The sequence below is a fragment of the Pangasianodon hypophthalmus genome, chromosome 20, assembly GCF_027358585.1.
Source record: "Pangasianodon hypophthalmus isolate fPanHyp1 chromosome 20, fPanHyp1.pri, whole genome shotgun sequence".
Lineage (NCBI taxonomy): Eukaryota > Metazoa > Chordata > Actinopteri > Siluriformes > Pangasiidae > Pangasianodon > Pangasianodon hypophthalmus.
In genome coordinates this window covers 2875514-2895236 of record NC_069729.1, presented here as the reverse complement: position 1 = coordinate 2895236, position 19723 = coordinate 2875514, and the positions used below count along the sequence as shown (strand labels likewise).

Here is a 19723-nt window from a genome sequence, read left to right as displayed (position 1 = left end):
TCCTACACATGAACAATCCATTTCCGTTTTAATAGAAGCAATAAAAATCTAAATTCATAAAACATGCAAGTGTTAAGTAATTTAAAAAATTCTAAAGACTGTGTGTGAACGAAAGAGGTATAAAAAATGTTTTTGCAGTTTAAGTGACCGAAAAAACAAATGAATCAAATACATAATCAGGGCAAAATTAATTTTATTTACACATTTACACAAAAAGTTGATCCTTATCCATGACTATTAACACAGGTCTACACAAAAGAAAAAAAATTATATACAAATTAAAAGAAAGACAGGTAGCTCTGTTATGACATGGGGGGGCATTTATTTATGTTGCTGGCATGGTTTGAGTCCACATAGTTCTTCTGTGAGGAAACATCTCTCACCTGATGGGCGTGACCACCTCCAGGATGGCTCCGCCCACATCCACACGGCATCAGGGCTCACTGAATGGTTTGATGATGAAACGTGATGTAAATCAGATGCTTTGGCCTCCACACTCTCAAACGAACACCAGCGAGAGACGTTACATGGAGCGATGTATAAAAACACCAACATCAGAACTCCAACTGAGGGATGTATCTTTTAGAAGAAAGGTGTTCATCACTCCATTACAGTTCCAGAGACGTGTAGGTGCATTGAAGCTGTTCTGGAAGCTCATGGTGGTCCAACACCTCACTTACTCACTTTATGTTTCTTTTTTCTGTTCAGTTATCAGCATTTCACTAGAAAGCCAATGGGTTTAATGCAAGAAGGTTCTCAGATGGTTTGCTAACCCACAGACCCTGCTTTCTGATGACAGAGTTGATTATGAAGATGATTTCCATGATCATGTCAATAGTCAAGATGTCAATAGTTTGTACATGAACGCAGTGGAAAATTCATAATTTTATAAACTTCATTCCAGTTATTTTTGCAAATTCACAACTTGTAAAACGTTATTTCTTATGTTTTACTTCTAAAACTTATTTGCTTTAGCTCCACCTTAGCGGCTCGCTTGAGCTCACCCCTCAAAGCCTTACAGCAGCGATTCTTAAATGTAGCATGAAATGTGTAAATACATAAAAATAATATGTAATGGAAGCAGGAACATTGTACACATATAATTAGGGCTCGTCAGTGTAATATGAGGATGTTACAAATACGGATTTGCAATTTATAAAATTACAATCTCAAAATTTTGAGAAGAGGGAAAAGAGTTTAGTGCAAGTGCTAACCTTAACCAATCTACTCGAACTGACAGTTAACCCCACTAAGAGCTTTGTTTCATCACAATAGTGATCATTACGTAGGAAGGTATTAATGAGATAATAATTTTTACTTCATATGAGTGTTATGACTATATGTATTTTAAGAGAGCATAGCTTTATTTATATATATTATAAATAAACACAATTTGAAGACTGCCAGTGTTATTTCATTGCTTGCAATGAACTGACAATGACTGAACAGTGCTTCATCTGAAATATTTAAAGGTGCAGTATGTAATTTTGAAAGTGTTTCAAGACCTGTAATAATCATACAATTTAAAGACTCCTTAAAAAACTGAAAATAGCAACATTGTTGTACAAAGAATCTGGCTAGATTATTCATCTAAGGCTTGTATTCTGGAGTTTTCTGGCCCTGAAAATAGCTTCACCAGCAGCCAACAGAACTCTGATTAATTCTGCCCCATAGGGCATAAATATGTAGTTTGTACAGACAGAGTGGGGTTGGTGGGTTAAAGTGAAGGTTTGTCAATATTTTCATTGTTACTGCAATGCTTAAAAAATAACAAACTGCTCCTTTAATATGGGGTTATTAAATATTGAGCATTGAGAGAGGAAAGGCTTTTATCTTACATGCTATCTTAAAAGTGCAATTTGATGTGCATCGAGTCAGGGTCCACGCTAAGAGACAAGCACTTGTCCATTTCAAGTCTGCTAATGAACTTTCAGGAAAAAAAACAAATCACATTAAGACATCTGCTCCAACAACCCTATAAATAACTACAGATTATACACCTGATCAGGAAAATACAGAGCACACATGAGGAAAAATGTACATATTCACAGAACAAGCATGAGTCTTCTGCACACCATGAAGCTTCTGCTTTCCTGCACTATAAGCGAGTTTGTCTGTTTACAGTAAATGCACTTTGAAGTCCGTCAGCAAGACCGTGTGTGTGTGTGTATGTGTATGTGTGTGTGTGTGTGCGAAGAAAACGAGAGAACCAGAGAGGTTATTTCTGGTTCTTGAGCAGCTCGTCGATTTGGGTCTTGTACATGTTCTTGACGTCCTCCAGGTCGAGCCGCAGCTCCTCGGCTTCTTCTGCTTTCTCTCCGTACATCTGCAGGATGGTGTTGTGTCTCTGCTCCAGGTCCTGAGGAGAGGAACGTGTACAAGCAAAGCACTATTCTATTAGCAGGGGTACATTTACATTTATAAACTTTAAAAAAAGACACATCCTCATGTTAGTTCACCAGGTCAAAAACCATCAGAATAAAAACCCTGTTGAGAAGATTAGTACAGCATTTATTTATTTTTTTTAGTTTCTAAGGTTTTTACTTAAACTAGATCTAGATATGTTTCATGTTCAAAAGGAAAAAATCCGCTGTAATGTTTAAGGAGCACAACACATTTGAAACAGACATGACTTGTCACTCGATATAGGATTTTTAAAAATTCTTAAATGTGTCCTAAAAGTAATATTACATGTAAGTTTTAATTTCCAACAGGTACTAATTAAAGTTTAAATCCCAAATGGAGTTCTACAGGACACACGCACTATGTAGTGAACATGTATAGTGAATAGGGAGCCATTTGGGATTCGGCCTGTCTGTTAGAGGCTCAAATAAAAATAATTATTCCTGCATAATGGAATTAACCCTTTAACCTGTACACATTATCTGCACTTCTGACAATGTAGAAGTCTCTAAGGACTGTTGCCACCTATTACTGAGTACTGTACTAATACATGTACAGTGGTCATTTATCCACTGGCTACCGTCTGGACTCGGCTGTCCTGTGCTTACTGGTTGTATAGTCTATTGTAAAGTGTTATGTATAGTCTTTTGTATAGTGCTGTGTGTAGTCTATTGTCAGACTGTTTGCACTGCTGTCTGCTGCTGTTTCATGCTAAATGTAGCACCATTGCTGATGTTTGCAAGAGAGAAAAGTACAGTGTAGCTACTGCTAATATTCAGTCTGACCGTGGCAGTATTAGGTTACATGTTTATTAACGTTTACATGCATGTGAGTAATCTGTTCATCACCTAAAATGCAATTTGAAAGAAATGACAGACCTATTAAACATAAACCGCAATTAATTAACATAAAACTTACTGCCATTCGCATTAATTTGCACATAAAGATAGCCTGTTGTTTCGCAAATCTTGTAAAATGGCTGGACACTTTACACTCAGATTAAAGCACCTTGTTCCCCCTCAAACTCCTCGTGCTTCTTCACCTTCTTCACTTCGAACTCACCTTGAGCTGCACTCTGAGTCTGGGGATCTCCTTCACTTTGGCCTCCAGCTCATCGTTCTGATTAGTCAGCCGCACCAGTTCTTCTGCCATCGCCGAGCGAGTCCGCTCCAGATTTGAGATCTCCACCTACGTCATGAGGAGACAAAAAGGAGAGAAGATTGACATGGGATTCACAAACAGCAGATGAATATAAGGAATTTCTGTCAGGGAAATTATACCTTAAGTTCCCTATACCTGAAGTACATACAGAGCAGAACCGTTTCCGACAGCTGCTGTAAGAGGTGAAGAATGTGTGTGTGCATGTGTGTGTGTGTGTGTGTGTGTGTAGCTGGAGGTCACCTGGAGCTGTGCGATTTCTCCCTCCCGCAGTTTCAGCTGTGACTGCAGGTTCTCGATGATGCTGGAGCCTCCGCTCAGACGCGCCGCTTCGTACAGGCTGCTCCCGCCGAGGGTCATGGAGGCGAACGAGTGATCAGGAGAGTCCTCCTGCTTTCAGCAAAAACAGCAACAACAACAAAAAAAGCTTCAATAAATAATACCAAGAAATTACCAACAGCTTACACTTAAAGGGACAGTTAGAAACTAAATAGCTCTATAACTTAGATAAAGATGAACTGATACTAACATGATGCTAACACTCTTCGATATATCTGAGAATTTAAATAAAAGATGGCAATTTCTTATTGTGGGAAAATTTTCAAAGCCAGCCATCTCTCAGGAAATGCACTGTACTGCTTCCTTAAAATCTCAGCTGAAAACTTTCCTTTTCACACAATACTGCTTTTTTTTTTTTTTTGAGGTTACTTTGTGTTACGTACTTGGTGAAGTGACCTTGGGTGTTAGAAAGCCGCTATATAAAGTTAACAAACAAATAAATAAACATGATTAAATATGGCAAACTTGTTAATTAATTAGAAAATGCTAACTGAAAGAAGTATTTGCAATTCCGCTTCTGACCAAAAAGTCGTTTTGACTGTGAAGATGCAATTGTGAAGGCGTTGCAATGTGAGAAAGATGACAAAGTGCAATAGTTACACTGAATTTCGTTATACTGCAGGTGCAATGACAATAAAAGCATTCTACTGTATTCTAGTTAGTGGCAGGAGTGCTATTACTTTTTAAGTGTGGCAGAATTAGATCTGTTTAAACACTGAAATCAAAACGAAATTGGTAACAAATAATGCATGCTCGTGTCTGAATTTGAATCAAGTTGCTACTGAATAAAAATGCTGCTATAGTTTTATGTTTTAAAATGTAAGGCTCCTTTCCTATTCGATACGTGCAAACTGAGGTGCAAAACCAACACCTGTTTAACTCTTCATGCCCTGTGAACATATTTACATATTCACTCCACCTGTACCATAACCCAACATCAAATCTGCAACATATAGGTGGTGCGTTATATTTAGCATTGATTCTGTACACAGGACACGGCTTTATCTGAGCTTTGGATGAACCATCTCAATAATAATATTCATTTCTTACTAGTACAAATAACATGGAAAATGATTTAGAAATGATATAAGAATAGTTAAAGTCATTGTCTCAGAACAAGTGTATTACGGAGCTGAAAAAAAAAAAAAAAAAAAAAAAAAAAAACGCCTTCCGGTCCGCAAAGATTGTATTTGGATTGGTCTCTTGTCAGTTATTTTATAGACACGCCCCTTCACGTCCTCATAAATCATTATGAGGAGAAGTTACATGCTTATAGAGATGTAATTTGAATTTCAAGCAGTTGAATGTTTGAGTGCATGTGAAAAGGATGTCATGACAGTCCTTGCTAATGGTAATGCTAGCTAGCATGCTAACTCTAGCTGAACCACCGTAAGTTTTGGGGGTGGAGCTTTATGTACACGGGGGAAAATGGGGGCGGGTTCAATGATAAAAAAAAATAATAATAATAATTCAAATGTTATTCAGGTCCACCCATTTAACCATTAGAGACCTTTATTTCCACAAATCTTACCTAATGTACCTTCAGACTAGCTACTGATGGTGGAGATGGATTTATTTAGTGTAGTTAAGCATATACCAGGCCTGGGCATGGTGTGTTTTGTTTCGAATGTAAAGAGGTCAGAATATACACCATTCATTAATATCAGTCATTAATTTACTGACGTGGGAAAGCAGAGAGGTGTGTATGCCGCTGTGATCCACCCCACTGATGGAGCTGGAGCGAGAGAGAGATGGAGTTGAGGATGCAGGAGGCTCGCTCAGTGATACACTCAGCGCCTTCCGCTCCTAAAACACACAAACACACACACACACACACACACACACAAGTAGAACACGATTACAAATCCATGCAATGAGCCACAACACAAGCCATTCATTGTAGTGCAAATATTACAACATTTAGAATAATTCTAAAATGATCTTAGCTGTATGTTTATGAATGCAGTGATGAACTCATGCTTCACCCTGGTTTTATCACAGCTAAATCCCAACACGTTATCAGAGCACCTTCATTAGTAATGCTTTCCATCACTGAAATCTGTAGCGACAATCAGATTTTTTTAAATCATATTTGACTTGCTCAGACATTACGTGTCATTTTCCACACAGCAGAGTGGATAAATAAATATGTACACTGAGGCAGTGGTTTATTTATTCAGGAAAAACACATTTTAAGAAATATTACCCAGAAGAAAATATCTAATATCTATTGAACTGACAGGCTGACATCTAATTTTAGAGTTTACTAAAAATACACAATATGGAAAACTAATAATTACTAAAAATAACACCATCTAACCTTTTCCTTCAAGGCCTCTTGTGCGAGGTAGCATTTCTTCTTCTCCTGCTCCACCTTCACTTTCTCCATCTCAAGCTGGTTTGTTAGCAGCAGCTGCAGGATCATGAGACGAAAAAAAAACACTCATTGAGTGTGTGTGTCGGAGTGTGTGTGTGTGTGTGTACATAACGGTTAACAGAATAGATAGTACCTTCTCCTTTTTGGCCTCTTCCAGAGCGCGAGTGTACTCGCCTTTCAGATTCTCCAGTTCAACACGCTCCCTACACACACACAAGGCAGTTGTAGTTGTACTCACACAAAAACACAAACATACAGTGACTCGTGTGTAAAATACACAATCGTATACACACTGGCAACTTGTCTAAGTGACATCATACACTCATTTTAAAAAGGCGGAAATGAGAAAGCAGGTAAGTCTTTGATTCAGCATTTTTTTCTTTTACTCTCACACACATTCATGTTTCTTTTTCATATATAAATCTTTACATTAAAAGGCAATACTTGTGTGATGCACGACCAGGTAGCATCTGGTACTGTTATCACTTTTTTGTTCTAGTCTCACAGATTTGATAAGAAATATCGAGCTTAAAGTGTCACCTGCTGCTGTCATTCTCCAGCTTCTCACGCCGAGTCTTCTCCACGTCCAGCTGACCCTGCAGCCGTCCCTTCTCCTGCCGCAGTGAGGAATTCTGGGACTCCAGAGAAGCCAGCTGAGCCTTGACGGCATGTAGTTCCTCTGTCACGGAGCGCTCCTTCTCTACCGCAACAGCAAGCTGGGCCTGAGCCTCGGCTACTCCAGCCAAAAAAAAAGGAGGGAAGAGAGACATATTTATTATTCTCTATGTGTTATATATAATGTGTACATATCTGAGCTTGAAATTAAAACTGAACTGAATCCACCAAATCAGCCAGGAAAGAGTATCTTCTCTGAAAATCAGGAATAAGCAACAGTAGCTTTCCCCTGCTGTGTTTTCACCTAAGCGGTCCGAGATGTTCTTCTCCAGTTTTTCCCAGGATGCCGTCTGAGATCCCAGAGTAGACTGCAGATTCTCAATCTGCCTGAGGAGGGGCCTCGTCGCCGAGGTGACGCTCTGACTTAGTTCCTGGTTTCTGGTCTCCGCCCCCTGCAACCTCTAAACAGATAAACGTAGAAAAATATGCAAACTGATTAGATGACGGTTCGTGATATCATGCTTTAAAAGAACACAAAGGAAAAATGGCAGTAGCTTCCACAGTTAGCAGAGTAATACGTTACATGAATTCTCAGAGAGGAACGAATATTACGTAAATGATGGTTTGGTGACGTGTCTTACCTGCTGAAGCTCGCTGATCTCCTCTCGGAGGTAGTCCTCCTTCCTGGCCTGCTGCTGCTCGGCTCTCTGCAGAGCCAACCTCAGATCTGCCACCTAAAACAGCAGGTACAGCAGGAAGACTAGCATCAGATACGTGCTTGTGTGTGGTATTATTTAAATACTGTTGAAAAAAAAAAAAACTTGTAAACTTTTGTGTGCCCGTTTAATACCAAAAAAAAAAAAAAGTCAGCATTTATTTAGTAGAAGTGATGACATGATACAGATACAATTTATTACTCAATACAGTCTTGTAAGAGTTGAGTTTTTAAACCAGTTGTTTCACATTTCCTTCTTCTCCATGTTAAATATTTTTTTTAAAAAATCACGTTATAAAAATGTAGATAATTAACAAACTCCACTGCACTAACATTTAGATAACTCGAATAAACTCAAAAATGCAAAAATAATATAATATAATATTCTTTGCGCTTTACAGCAAAGCAATAAGACTCAAAATGTAAGTTGAGGTCATGTATATTCACATAAAATATCTAATCTTATTGATTTTAATAATAATAAATTACTTCAACTTTCAAATTAAACTTCTCCTCACTTCGTTGACAAAATTTTATCTTAATTTTATGCATGTATGCTTTTTCCACCATGCTATGATAATAGTTGATATGTCCAACTATCCAACTGGATTAATAATAAGGATTAATAACATTGATTCCATGTACAGTAATTCCATCCAGTTACCTGATTGGCCAGTGCCTCCTGCTGAAGGCGGGCCTCTTCCTGGGCTTTGTCCAATGCCAGGCTGAGCTCCTCCTTGGCCTGGACCTCGCGGCTGAGAGCCAGCTCCTGTGCCTCGCTGGCCTTCGTAACGTTGGACTTGTGCAGCTCGGCAAGCTCCCTAAACACACACACACACACACACACACACAAACACACACACACAAAAATATGGCACAAATAAATAAAAAGCTCTGTCTGGATTATGAAGAAGGCAGACAGACTGGAAGGGAAGGGTGCGTATGACATCAGTGTTTGTGCAGAGAACTTGTGTCTGCACAAACGTTGAGATCATTCAGATAATTTGTGTTTCAAACCGAGTCAAAGCTCTTAGCTCAACATTAACACACTTCTGGGACAGAGGAACAAAACAAAGACTGTGTTTCAGTGTGTGTATCTGTTTATTTTTAATGCTCATTTTTATTTTCCATTCAGATTTAACCTTCTTCTGAAGCAACGAAAAAAAGAGCGTGTGTATTTACTTGTACGAGGCGTCCAGGGCGGCCTGCAGGCTGCGGTTCTTCTCGTGCACCTCCTCATTTTCAGTCTGGACCCTGCTCAGTTCCTTCTCCTGACGCTCCACGGCAGAGTTCAGCTTCTTAATGCTCTCTCTGTGCTGCTTCTCCAGCTCCTCCTTCGCATCTAGAACCTGTTACACAATACGTCGTTTTATTTCATTCCTCTTACCAACATCAATATAATTATCTAGAAGAGTAAGAATCTCTCTGACCTCCTGCAGCTGTTTGAGTTCATCCTCTTGCTCTTTGAGTTTCTTGGACTGCTTGGCGATCTTCACGTCGCTCTCCTTCTCCTTGGCCCTGAGCTTCTTGATGATGTTGGAGTGCTGCAGCTGCTGCTTGGACAGCTTCTCGCCTGGTGAAAAATGAAAGGCTTTTCAGTTTAATGGGTTAAACCGGAGAGTATTTCAAACATGACTCACATTACTGTTCACTTAGTTACTTCTCGATCATTAAGTCATTCAAGTGACTGACCTGCTGTGGAAATGTTCTAGAGCACCTCTGATCTGCTGTAGAAATGTTCTAGAACACCTCTGACCTGCTGTGGAAATGTTCTAGAGCACCTCTGACCTGCTGTAGAAATGTTCTAGAACACCTCTGACCTGCTGTGGAAATGTTCTAGAGCACCTCTGACCTGCTGTAGAAATGTTCTAGAGCACCTCTGATCTGCTGAGGAAATGTTCTAGAACACCTCTGATCTGCTGTGGAAATGTTCTAGAGCACCTCTGATCTGCTGTAGAAATGTTCTAGAGCACCTCTGATCTGCTGTGGAAATGTTCTAGAGCACCTCTGACCTGCTGAGGAAATGTTCTAGAGCACCTCTGATCTGCTGTAGAAATGTTCTAAAGCATCTCTGATCTGCTGTAGAAATGTTCTAGAGCACCTCTGATCTGCTGTGGAAATGTTCTAGAACACCTCTGACCTGCTGAGGAAATGTTCTAGAGCACCTCTGACCTGCTGTAGAAATGTTCTAAAGCATCTCTGATCTGCTGTGGAAATGTTCTAAAGCATCTCTGATCTGCTGTAGAAATGTTCTAGAGCACCTCTGACCTGCTGTAGAAATGTTCTAAAGCATCTCTGATCTGCTGTAGAAATGTTCTAGAGCACCTCTGATCTGCTGTAGAAATGTTCTAGAGCACCTCTGATCTGCTGTAGAAATGTTCTAGAGCACCTCTGACCTGCTGTAGAAATGTTCTAAAGCACCTCTGACCTGCTGAGGAAATGTTCTAGAGCACCTCTGATCTGCTGTAGAAATGTTCTAGAGCACCTCTGACCTGCTGAGGAAATGTTCTAGAGCACCTCTGATCTGCTGTAGAAATGTTCTAGAGCACCTCTGACCTGCTGAGGAAATGTTCTAGAAGGCTTTTGATCTATCCTGAAAATGTCCTTACCCTCTTCTAGAACCTTTGATTTGCTCTGAAAATGTTCTAGAGCACCTCTGATCTGCTGTGGAAATGTTCTAGAGCACCTCTGTGGAAATGTTCTAGAAGGCTTTTGATCTGTCCTGGAAATGTCCTTACCCTCTTCTAGAAGGCCTTTGATCTGTTCCTCCTTCTCTCTGATCAGCTCCAGGGTTTCGGCGGAGTTGAACCGGGTCGACAGCTCTTCTCTAAGACCTTTGATTTCCTGGAGTAATGGAACATGAAGTGAGCAATAACAACAGACAGTGTTTACTCAGGCCTGTGAACCTGTTCCTCGCTCTGCATCTTTAAACAGGACAATCAAACCATAAAAACATCATAAACGTGTGATAAACTAAATAACAGTGCTTTGCTGGCTAAAGGAAAAGTCTTAGGAGGGAACATGTGCACTTCTACAGAACTGAGAAATGCACTGACCTTCTTGGCGATGTCCCGCTCCTTGCAGGCGAGCTGCGCTTTCCTCTCGGTGTCGGCGATGCGCTGTGTGAACTCGTCTTTGAGAGACTGCACGCTGGAGCTCTCCTCCTTCAGAGTGATCATCTCACTGCAGAACACATTCAGACACCTCACACTGAGTCACTCTGTGGACCAAATCAACTCGCACTACTGCAGCTTTCCTAATGATACATGAAATAATACGAGATATGGATTCCTTCCCCAGCAACGGCACTGGTTTAAACTGGTTCAATGCCTTTTTTACACAAATGCTGGAACCAACAACACGCAAGTAAAGTACTCTGAAGACACATACGCAGGTCATGATCAGCTTTAAACCAGGAAGTTTAAGGCAGTTTTGACAGACGGCTCACAACACCATACATTTCTACAAAGCAGAGACATCGGTGCATTTCTGTAAAACCCTTACGAAAGGCTGAGGGACAAAAACGCTAATTACTTGCTTCAAGAAACATAAAATCAGGTGTTTAAGATCCTACGTCTGGTGCCTTAAGGGTTCTTCAGAAGGGGCTCTACACTAGAGAAATCCTCTGCCATTAGAGGTTCCAGCAAATTGATAAAAACATACACTATATCAATGACACTGTGCATAAACACTGAACATTCAGATCAGTTTGGTCATGTGATTTTAAACGCTATAAATATCTAGAAAGCTGATAAACGTTGTGTTTAATATCTAAATGTCAACCTGAGCGAGGTTTATGTGGAGTGTAGTGCCGCACTTTCCTCAACCTGAGCAAATATTATGACCGCTCCATCTGTTTATCTGAATTGCTCTGACATTCAGAATTCAAACACACACCCACACACACACATACACACACACATACACACGTACACTCAGCAGACATTCAGACAGCAAAACCTCACACCCAGACAGATTCCCAAAAATAATAAATAACTAAATTAAAATATAACTTCATCTGAGCAAGATTCATTTCCGTGAACGGGAAGAGCAAACCGGACGTGAACATTAACACTCATAAATGTACCTCATATTACGAAATCCAATTCTAGATCAACACACCTACTGTGATAGAATAATAACGTGAGTAACTCACTCTTTGAGGTTATCACACTCCTCCTCCAGACGAGCCTTGTCTTTGCTAACAGCTAGCAGCTGAGCTTCTCGTTTCTCCAGCCTGCCTGTGAGCTCGTCAACGATCTGGAAGAGAGAGAGAACATCAAAACCAACGCCATGAACATTTCAACCACGGATTTATTCACATGTATTTATTTTAAATTCCCTCTTCCATTAAGTAATATTTTGGACTTGTCTTCCTGTACTCACGCTTCCTGGATGTTCAGCAAGCTTCTCAGAGCCAGGTCAATTAAATTTAAACCATTTTACAGCTGAAACCAAAAACTCCTAGACTTACAAGACGCTTAGTGGAAAAATCACAGTCAATGGTTTAACCTAGGAACACATGAATAATTCTATTTGATTGATTTATTGGCGTTCTCAATCAATTGAACTATGTGTGATCAATTAATTAATTAAAAATCAATTAATTGACATGTGTGCTTAGCTAAATCACGGATGCTGAAGCACAACGCTTATGTTTTAACTGAATATTTAGCTGCACATCGTGGAGATTTAGCTAACTGTCAATCGATGAATTGTCAATGAGACCACTGACCATGTTTTTTTAATTGAAAAATTTATTATTATAAAGGAATATAGCCTTAGTATAAATGTTACTGTAGATTTAAAATAATAAAATGATAAAGATCAAAACTTGTATTCGTAAATTGGCTTTACGCTTCTTTGTGGTTTCTCTGTAATAGAATAAACTGTGTTTTTTTCTCATCTTATTAATGTGAAGAAGGAGAGAATGACTGTTTATAGCTGCTATAAAAATTAAAATTGTTAGCTTGTTGGCAAATTGCTTTGGTATAAGACGAATAAAACACTTCAGGACATGCTGTTCTAGGAAAATTATCAATTCTGAGATAACAATGGCAGCTCCACTTCATCACACAAACCCGCTGTTGTTTATTTTCCTCTAACAGCACAACCCCTTCGTGTTTTTAATGCTGAAACTTCAACAATATAAAACACAACCAATGTGCCAAATTCAGACCTTCTGTAGTTCCAGGAGCTGGCAGGTGGAGGCTCCTTTCTGCTCCTCGGTTATGGGTGATGTCACTGAGTCACGTGACTCTTCAGGTTCAGTTCTTTCATTAGACAGCGTGACATGTGACCCGGATTCCTGCTCCTCCTCCGGCAGCTCTTCTGGCTGTTCGGAGTTCACCGGAGTTGCGCTACGCCCGCTCTCCTCCATCTCGTCTACCAATTGGTCCTTCACGCAGTCGGTCGTCCTTCCCTCCGTCTCTTCCTGCTCCTGATTGGTCTGCGGTGCCGGTAGAGCCGGAAGAGGGCTGGTTCCGGCAGTAACAGACGCCAGAGTGCGGCTGCCGGGGATCTCGTCGTCTGAGTTGACTTCGCTGACGCTGCGGCTGTCCAGAGAGTGCACGCTGAACGAGTCGATGCGCTCGAAGGCGTCAGACGAGGACCCGCAGCTCTCCATCAGCTTCGGGTAGTCGTCCAGACGCGGGAAATCGCTGCACGTCGAAGCGGAGAGGAGCTGGAAGGAGCCCTGCATGAGGTGCAGCCCCGCTTTAACCTCGGCCGTCTCCTGCCTGGAGCTCGCCGAGCTCTCGCTGATGACGCTCTCGTGATCCAGCACCTCGATGTCACTGGTGGTGGAGGTACCGGAGGAGAAGGCGCTCACAGGAGGAGACGGAGTGTCGCTCTGCCTGTCTTCTGCTTTAGCATCTTTGGATTCCAACATGATGTCTTTGGGAGGGTCTTTCCCCGGGCTCTTAAGCTCAGCAGAACCACTGCTCTTGACTTTTTCTGTAGATTTGGGCTCCGCAGGCATGTCCACTTGTGGGACTTGCGGACTTGAAGTGGAATCCTGTGTCTCCGTTTTGCTCTCAGTGTCCTCTGTTTCTTCTGTTTCCTCCAGAACAGACTCCAGAACAGACACTTCTTCTTGTGGCTTCACCTCCTCTGACTGGCTCTCCGCTACTTGTACGCTGCTTTGTTTACTCAGATCTTCCTGAGAAAGCGTGGAAGAGTCTACGTCATCCTTGGCAGGAGGTTGCTTCTCTTTTTCCGATTTCTCCTGCGGCCGACGGTGGGATTTGGTCGGCGCCACTGACACCACCGGCGTCTTGACCGGCTGCCCGTCTCCAGGAGACAAGAAGGCACTGAAGAAACTCTCGGTTTCATCAACCACGGTGCGAGTGACGGGCTTAGTGATGGCCTCGGACAAAGGCGTGAGGGTCTTCGGGCATTCCTCTGAAGGAGAATCCCACTGGTTCATCCCCCATCCTGTGGACACTGGGTTGCTCTCTCCATCTGAGAACACAGAAGGAAAAAAAGACAGAAATCAAGCAAATGCCAACAACTTGCAAATACACATCTCTATAAAATACTTTTTTCCATTTTCAATACAATACTAATATCAGAGCTTTCGGTAGTTTATTATTGCTAAACCCTCTGTGCATTTTAAACACTCTTTTGTTCCGACAGCCTCACAGCTCCAGGATCCAAGGTCCAATCCACAGCTCGGGTTACTGCCTGAGCAGAGTTTCACATGTTCTCCCTGTGTGTCTGTGCAGGTTTCCTCTGGGATCTCTGGTTTCCACCAACCCCCCAAAACATTCCAGTAGGTGGAGTGGCTATGAAAAATTACCCCCAGCTGTGAATGTGTGTCTGCACGGTGCCCTGCAATGGCCTGGCGTCACATTCGCAGTTTTATTCCTGTCCTTCCTGTGAGAAAGACTGACTCAACTATGCAGTAGGAGTCAAGATTTAAGCATATAACACGTCCTAAATGCGTCCCGTCTAGCTCACACCCATTATTCCTGGGAAAGACTCCAGATCCAGATGAAGTCCAACCGGTTCATCCCACTATCCTGACCACGATGAATCGCTTTCTGAAAATGTAACAACAGACTACTCAAGTATGCAGTGTGATTTGTTGCCAAATAAGATCTCTAAAACACTCGCTAAATTTCACCCACTTTCTAAATTACTGTCTATTAACTTCTAAGCAACTCAATAACCTTTGCTGCTTTAATCACCCAAACTTCCCTCAAGCATTAATGACGTAAATGATGTATAACGATGTAACGATGTAATGATGTATACTTATCTATCTATAACTGCGCGGACTGAAACTCATGATAAATAATAACATTAATACCCATTACTAGGACATGCTTATTAACCAGATTAGGAAAATCTGTCCAGGCCACCCTGCTAAGTCTGAGCAGCTATCAGAAAGGAAGAAAGGAAACAGTTTCTGAATTATTGCTCTTAAGACAAAACACACAGAACAGTGAGGCGTCTAGAAAACCTCAGAGATTTATTCATTTATTCATCACTTTATTGAAGTAATAAGGAAACTGGACAAGAGTCACAGAGGTGCTCTATCAGCTCCCAGTGCTCTGACAGCTGGATTTTCATCAGGGTAGATACACACACACACACAGATACACAGACAAACACACACACACAGATACACAGACAAACACACAGACAGACACACACACAGACAAACACACACACAGACAAACACACACACACACACACACACACACACACACACACACAGACACACAAACACACACACACAAACACACACACACACACAAACAGACACAGACACACAGACAGACAAACAGACACAGACACAAAGACAGACAAACACACACACACACACACAGACACAAAAACACACACACACACACACAGACAGACACACGCGCGCGCGCGCAGGCTGACTGGACAGCTGTCACCTGAGCAAACATCTGGATTTAGCCCTCCCTGGATAAAGGTGCCAGCTTCGCTTTAAGCTGTTAATGCACCAGATTCTGCACATGATCAGTGTAAACCCACCGTCTACACGAGGTGTGATGGCGTCGCCCCACTGATCCTCCTCTTTTATATCCAGAACTCGGTCGATGGATTTCTGTGCGGTGCTCAGAGCCTGTTTAGCGAAACTGGACAACTGAGAAGCGTTGAACCAACTCATTTTACTCGCAGCTTAGCAGCAGAAAATCTAATTTAACAGCACATCATCACTTATCGCGCACACAGCTCAACTTACAGCAAACTGTCACGTTAAGCTAAGCGGCTAACGCGTCACTGTTAGCATGCTAGGCCGCTAGCCGACTAACAAACTCGTGAAAATCGGATTTTCGCCATCACACCTCGGTCCAATTACTGCCAAAATCCTCTGTCATACAGAATCAGACTTAACAACGAGGCGTCATTCCGACATCCTGCCCAGCGTCTGAGCAGCGTTTTGTTTTGGAGTTAGCTCACAAGTCCAGAGCTGTCGAGTCGCGACGCTTCTACTTCCGGTCCACGTAGCACCAAACAACGACGTCACCTCATAGCCACGCCCACAAACATAGCAGTGTCAGTTCCTCGTCACAGGACCAAACTAATAATAATAATAAATAAATAATAATAATAAATAATAATAATTCATCAAGTAGGAAAGGTATACAGGCAAAATACAAATGTTTTATTCATCTATTATCTATAAGATGTGTTTTCCTTCAATTTCAGACTTAAAACATTTAAAAGAAATATAATTAAAAAACAATTGCTCTATTGCTCTATTGGCTTTATTTATTTATTTGTCTATTTATTTATTTATTCATTTGTTTTTTTAAGGGAGCTCTTCTTAACCCAGATTTATATACTCGATCAGCCAAGCCATGTCTGGTGTTTGACATTTGCTCTGAAAGTCTGTCTCACACAAAATCTTTTCCATACACGCACCAGAAAACAGGCATCTTATAGTCTGGAACAAATGAACACACACTGATTTGACTGATATTTTCTTAATTTCTGCTTTCCATGAACACTGTGCTTTTGTTCACAAGCTGATAATTAGCTTTCTGAGGTGACTTCACTTCTTGTTTGGTTGGTTTTAATTTCTGTATTTATGCTGCAAAACTAAGTAGGCAAAATTATAACAGCACATACATCACAGCACCTGCAGAGAGAAACAAGTGTTAGATAGATAGATAGATAGATAGATAGATAGAGATATAAACTAGAGTTAGATACAGAGAACTTAATCAAGCTGTAATTATCAAGCTATTAAATGACTATTAAATATCTCAATGTAATTAAGAGTAATCTGCATTTTGTACCTGGAGTAAAACAACACACTCACAAACCATTTCATTTTTATTCATCAAATACAGCAGCTAATAATGTAGCTGAGGCCATTTTAAACACCTCTGTGGTGCAGGCATCTGAGATGTGGAAAGAGAATCAAACTACAAAAGTCAGTGTATTATTGTTCTTTAATCCTAACAACACGCTACACAATAAACCACTCAGTTAAAAAATGTAGCCAGAGTGACTCATCAAGGTATTTATAGTATTTAACCGCACAGCAAATATAAAGTCATCATGTCACTAAGCGCATTCAAGGACGGCTCAAACTTTCCAGTGTAAAAAAAAAAATCTGCTGTGCCTCTAAACATAATATATCACAGAATGTAATTATAATTATTATAAATTATACTTTACTAATAATGATTCATGTGGAAAAAATAAAAGGTTAGTGCTATACTATAACAAACCTGATGTGTCTCTATCATTAACAAAAATTAATTTAAAGGCCTGAATATGCCTCAGCATAAAGCATGATAGATAAGAATACATCTGTGTTTATATTAATGCCAAGCAATGTGTTAATCTGTAGACCAGTCGCTCTTTCTAAACATCTCTAAAGCATCAACAATGGTGAAGATTGAAGTTTATGAAATGCATTATTCACAGCTTCCACTTAAATGATTTCAGTTGGGGCTATTTATTATATATATGTATGTATATGTGTGTGTGTGTGTGTGTGTGTATCCAGCATACAGTATAAAAAATAGTATGCTGGACCCATTACTCACTGATGTAAGAAACATCTTTATTTCTCATATTTTTGTATTGTTGTTTTCTCTATTACTTTGACTTTAATTTTTTTGCCCCCCACCCTTTTTTAAAATTTTTTTATTTGTGTGTGTGTGTGTGTGTGTGTGTGTGGTTGTTTTGTTTATTATTAGCCCAGATTATCTGTTCACTATTGTATGTGTTATTGCTCATTGTTTTTGAAAAACTCCATAAAAATTACTAAAAAATATATTAAATTATATATATAATTATGTATATAATAATATATAAAATAAATAAGATTTCAGTTCCAGTATTCCACCTGCAGAGGACACTCATTCACACTCCTGCAACTCAGGAAGTTTTGTTAATTAGCTGATTCACTGGATCAGGTGTGTTGAAGCAGGGAAATGTGGTGTTGCATCTTGTACAGTCGCACTGGATTGGCCAGTTTGAACCATTTTTACTCCCAAATGGATCATATTATGTACAAGATGCCCAGTTTTTCTGTACGAGTCAGTGTTCAGCTCTGTGTTTGAGGGGTTAAAAACATCTTGGTCACTAAAACCTCATCACAATCTGAAAGAATAAGATAGCTTATCTCCAGCCTGGTACAAAGTCATCTTCACCCTAAAAGTCCGGCAAAATCACAATATGTTGTATATTGTACCTAATTGTCTTATACCCGTCAGTGTTCAGCAGTCAGTGTAACTCCCTGGAGGGTTTAAAACATCTTGAGTCACAAAAACCTCATTACAAACTGAAAGAATAAGACTTCCTAAAATAAATTTATCTCCAGCTCGGTGCAGCATAGTTGTCACCTTTAAAAGTATCATAATATGTTGTTTGTATGTATAATTTTCCAATCCTAGTGTTCATCATAGTGATGAAGAAGTTAAAACGCCTCCTAGAAGTCTCTAAAAACTCACCACACCCTAAAAATATGGAACTTTCTAAAAACGTCTCCAGCCTGGCCCAAAGTCTCCTTCTCCCCTCAGCTCAGTGTTTAGGAGCCCTGTGGAGTAATACAGACCGTCCTGAGCTCCTGATCATCCTGAATCCCTGATCATCCTCAGCCCCTGATCATCCTGAGCTCCTGATCATCCTCAGCCCCTGATCATCCTGAGCCCCTGATCATCCTGAGCCCCTGATCATCCTCAGCCCCTGATCATCCTGAGCACCTGATCATCCTCAGCCCCTGATCATCCTCAGCCCCTGATCATCCTGAGCTCCTGTTCATCCTGAGCTCCTGATCATCCTCAGCCCCTGATCATCCTCAGCCCCTGATCATCCTGAGCTCCTGATCATCCTGAGCTCCTGATCATCCTGAGCCTGTGGAAGAGCAGCTCCATCAAACTATGTGCAGAGTGTGTGACCAAAACAAAATAACACACAGACAGATAGAAGGACAGACAGACAGAGAGACAGACAGACAGACAGATAGATAGATAGATAGATAGATAGATAGACAGACAGACAGATAGACAGACAGATAGATAGACAGACAGACAGACAGACAGACAGACAGACAGACAGATAGATAGATAGACAGATAGAAAGACAGACAGACAGACAGATAGATAGACAGACAGAGAGACAGACAGATAAATAGATAGATAGACAGACAGAGAGACAGACAGATAGATAGATAGATAGATAGATAGATAGATAGACAGACAGACAGACAGATAGATAGACAGACAGAGAGACAGACAGATAAATAGATAGACAGACAGACAGACAGATAGATAGATAGACAGACAGATAGAAAGACAGACAGACAGATAGATAGATAGATAGATAGATAGATAGATAGATAGAAAGAAAGACAGACAGACAGACAGACAGATAGATAGACAGACAGACAGATAGATAGATAGACAGACAGATAGAAAGACAGACAGACAGACAGACAGAGAGACAGACAGATAAATAGATAGACAGACAGACAGACAGATAGATAGATAGACACACAGATAGAAAGACAGACAGACAGACAGACAGATAGATAGACAGACAGACAGACAGATAGATAGATAGATAGACAGACAGATAGAAAGACAGACAGACAGACAGACAGATAGATAGATAGATAGATA

The 19723-nt window shown here is 40.6% G+C and overlaps 1 protein-coding gene across 3 annotated transcripts; it reads right to left on the bottom strand.

Annotated features, from left to right (window-relative positions):
• Positions 1-173: 173 nt before the first annotated feature.
• tmf1 (TATA element modulatory factor 1) lies at positions 174-16104 on the bottom strand. 3 transcript variants are annotated; one of them, XM_026935408.3, is made up of 17 exons: positions 15615-16104; positions 12787-14069; positions 11764-11867; positions 10664-10790; positions 10346-10451; positions 9038-9180; positions 8790-8956; positions 8272-8428; positions 7534-7626; positions 7197-7353; positions 6818-7010; positions 6411-6480; positions 6221-6313; positions 5584-5706; positions 3805-3954; positions 3466-3591; positions 174-2359 (listed from the first exon to the last, which is right to left on the bottom strand). In XM_026935408.3, exons 1-17 carry the CDS (start codon positions 15748-15750, stop codon positions 2219-2221), a joined length of 3369 nt encoding a protein of 1122 aa, XP_026791209.2. In that variant the 5' UTR covers positions 15751-16104; the 3' UTR covers positions 174-2218. The 3 variants fall into 3 exon arrangements, with proteins under 3 accessions (XP_026791209.2, XP_026791210.2, XP_053083135.1); XM_026935409.3 differs by having other exon boundaries at positions 3805-3951; XM_053227160.1 differs by having other exon boundaries at positions 3805-3951; positions 15515-15625.
• Between the last annotated feature and the right edge of the window lie 3619 nt (positions 16105-19723).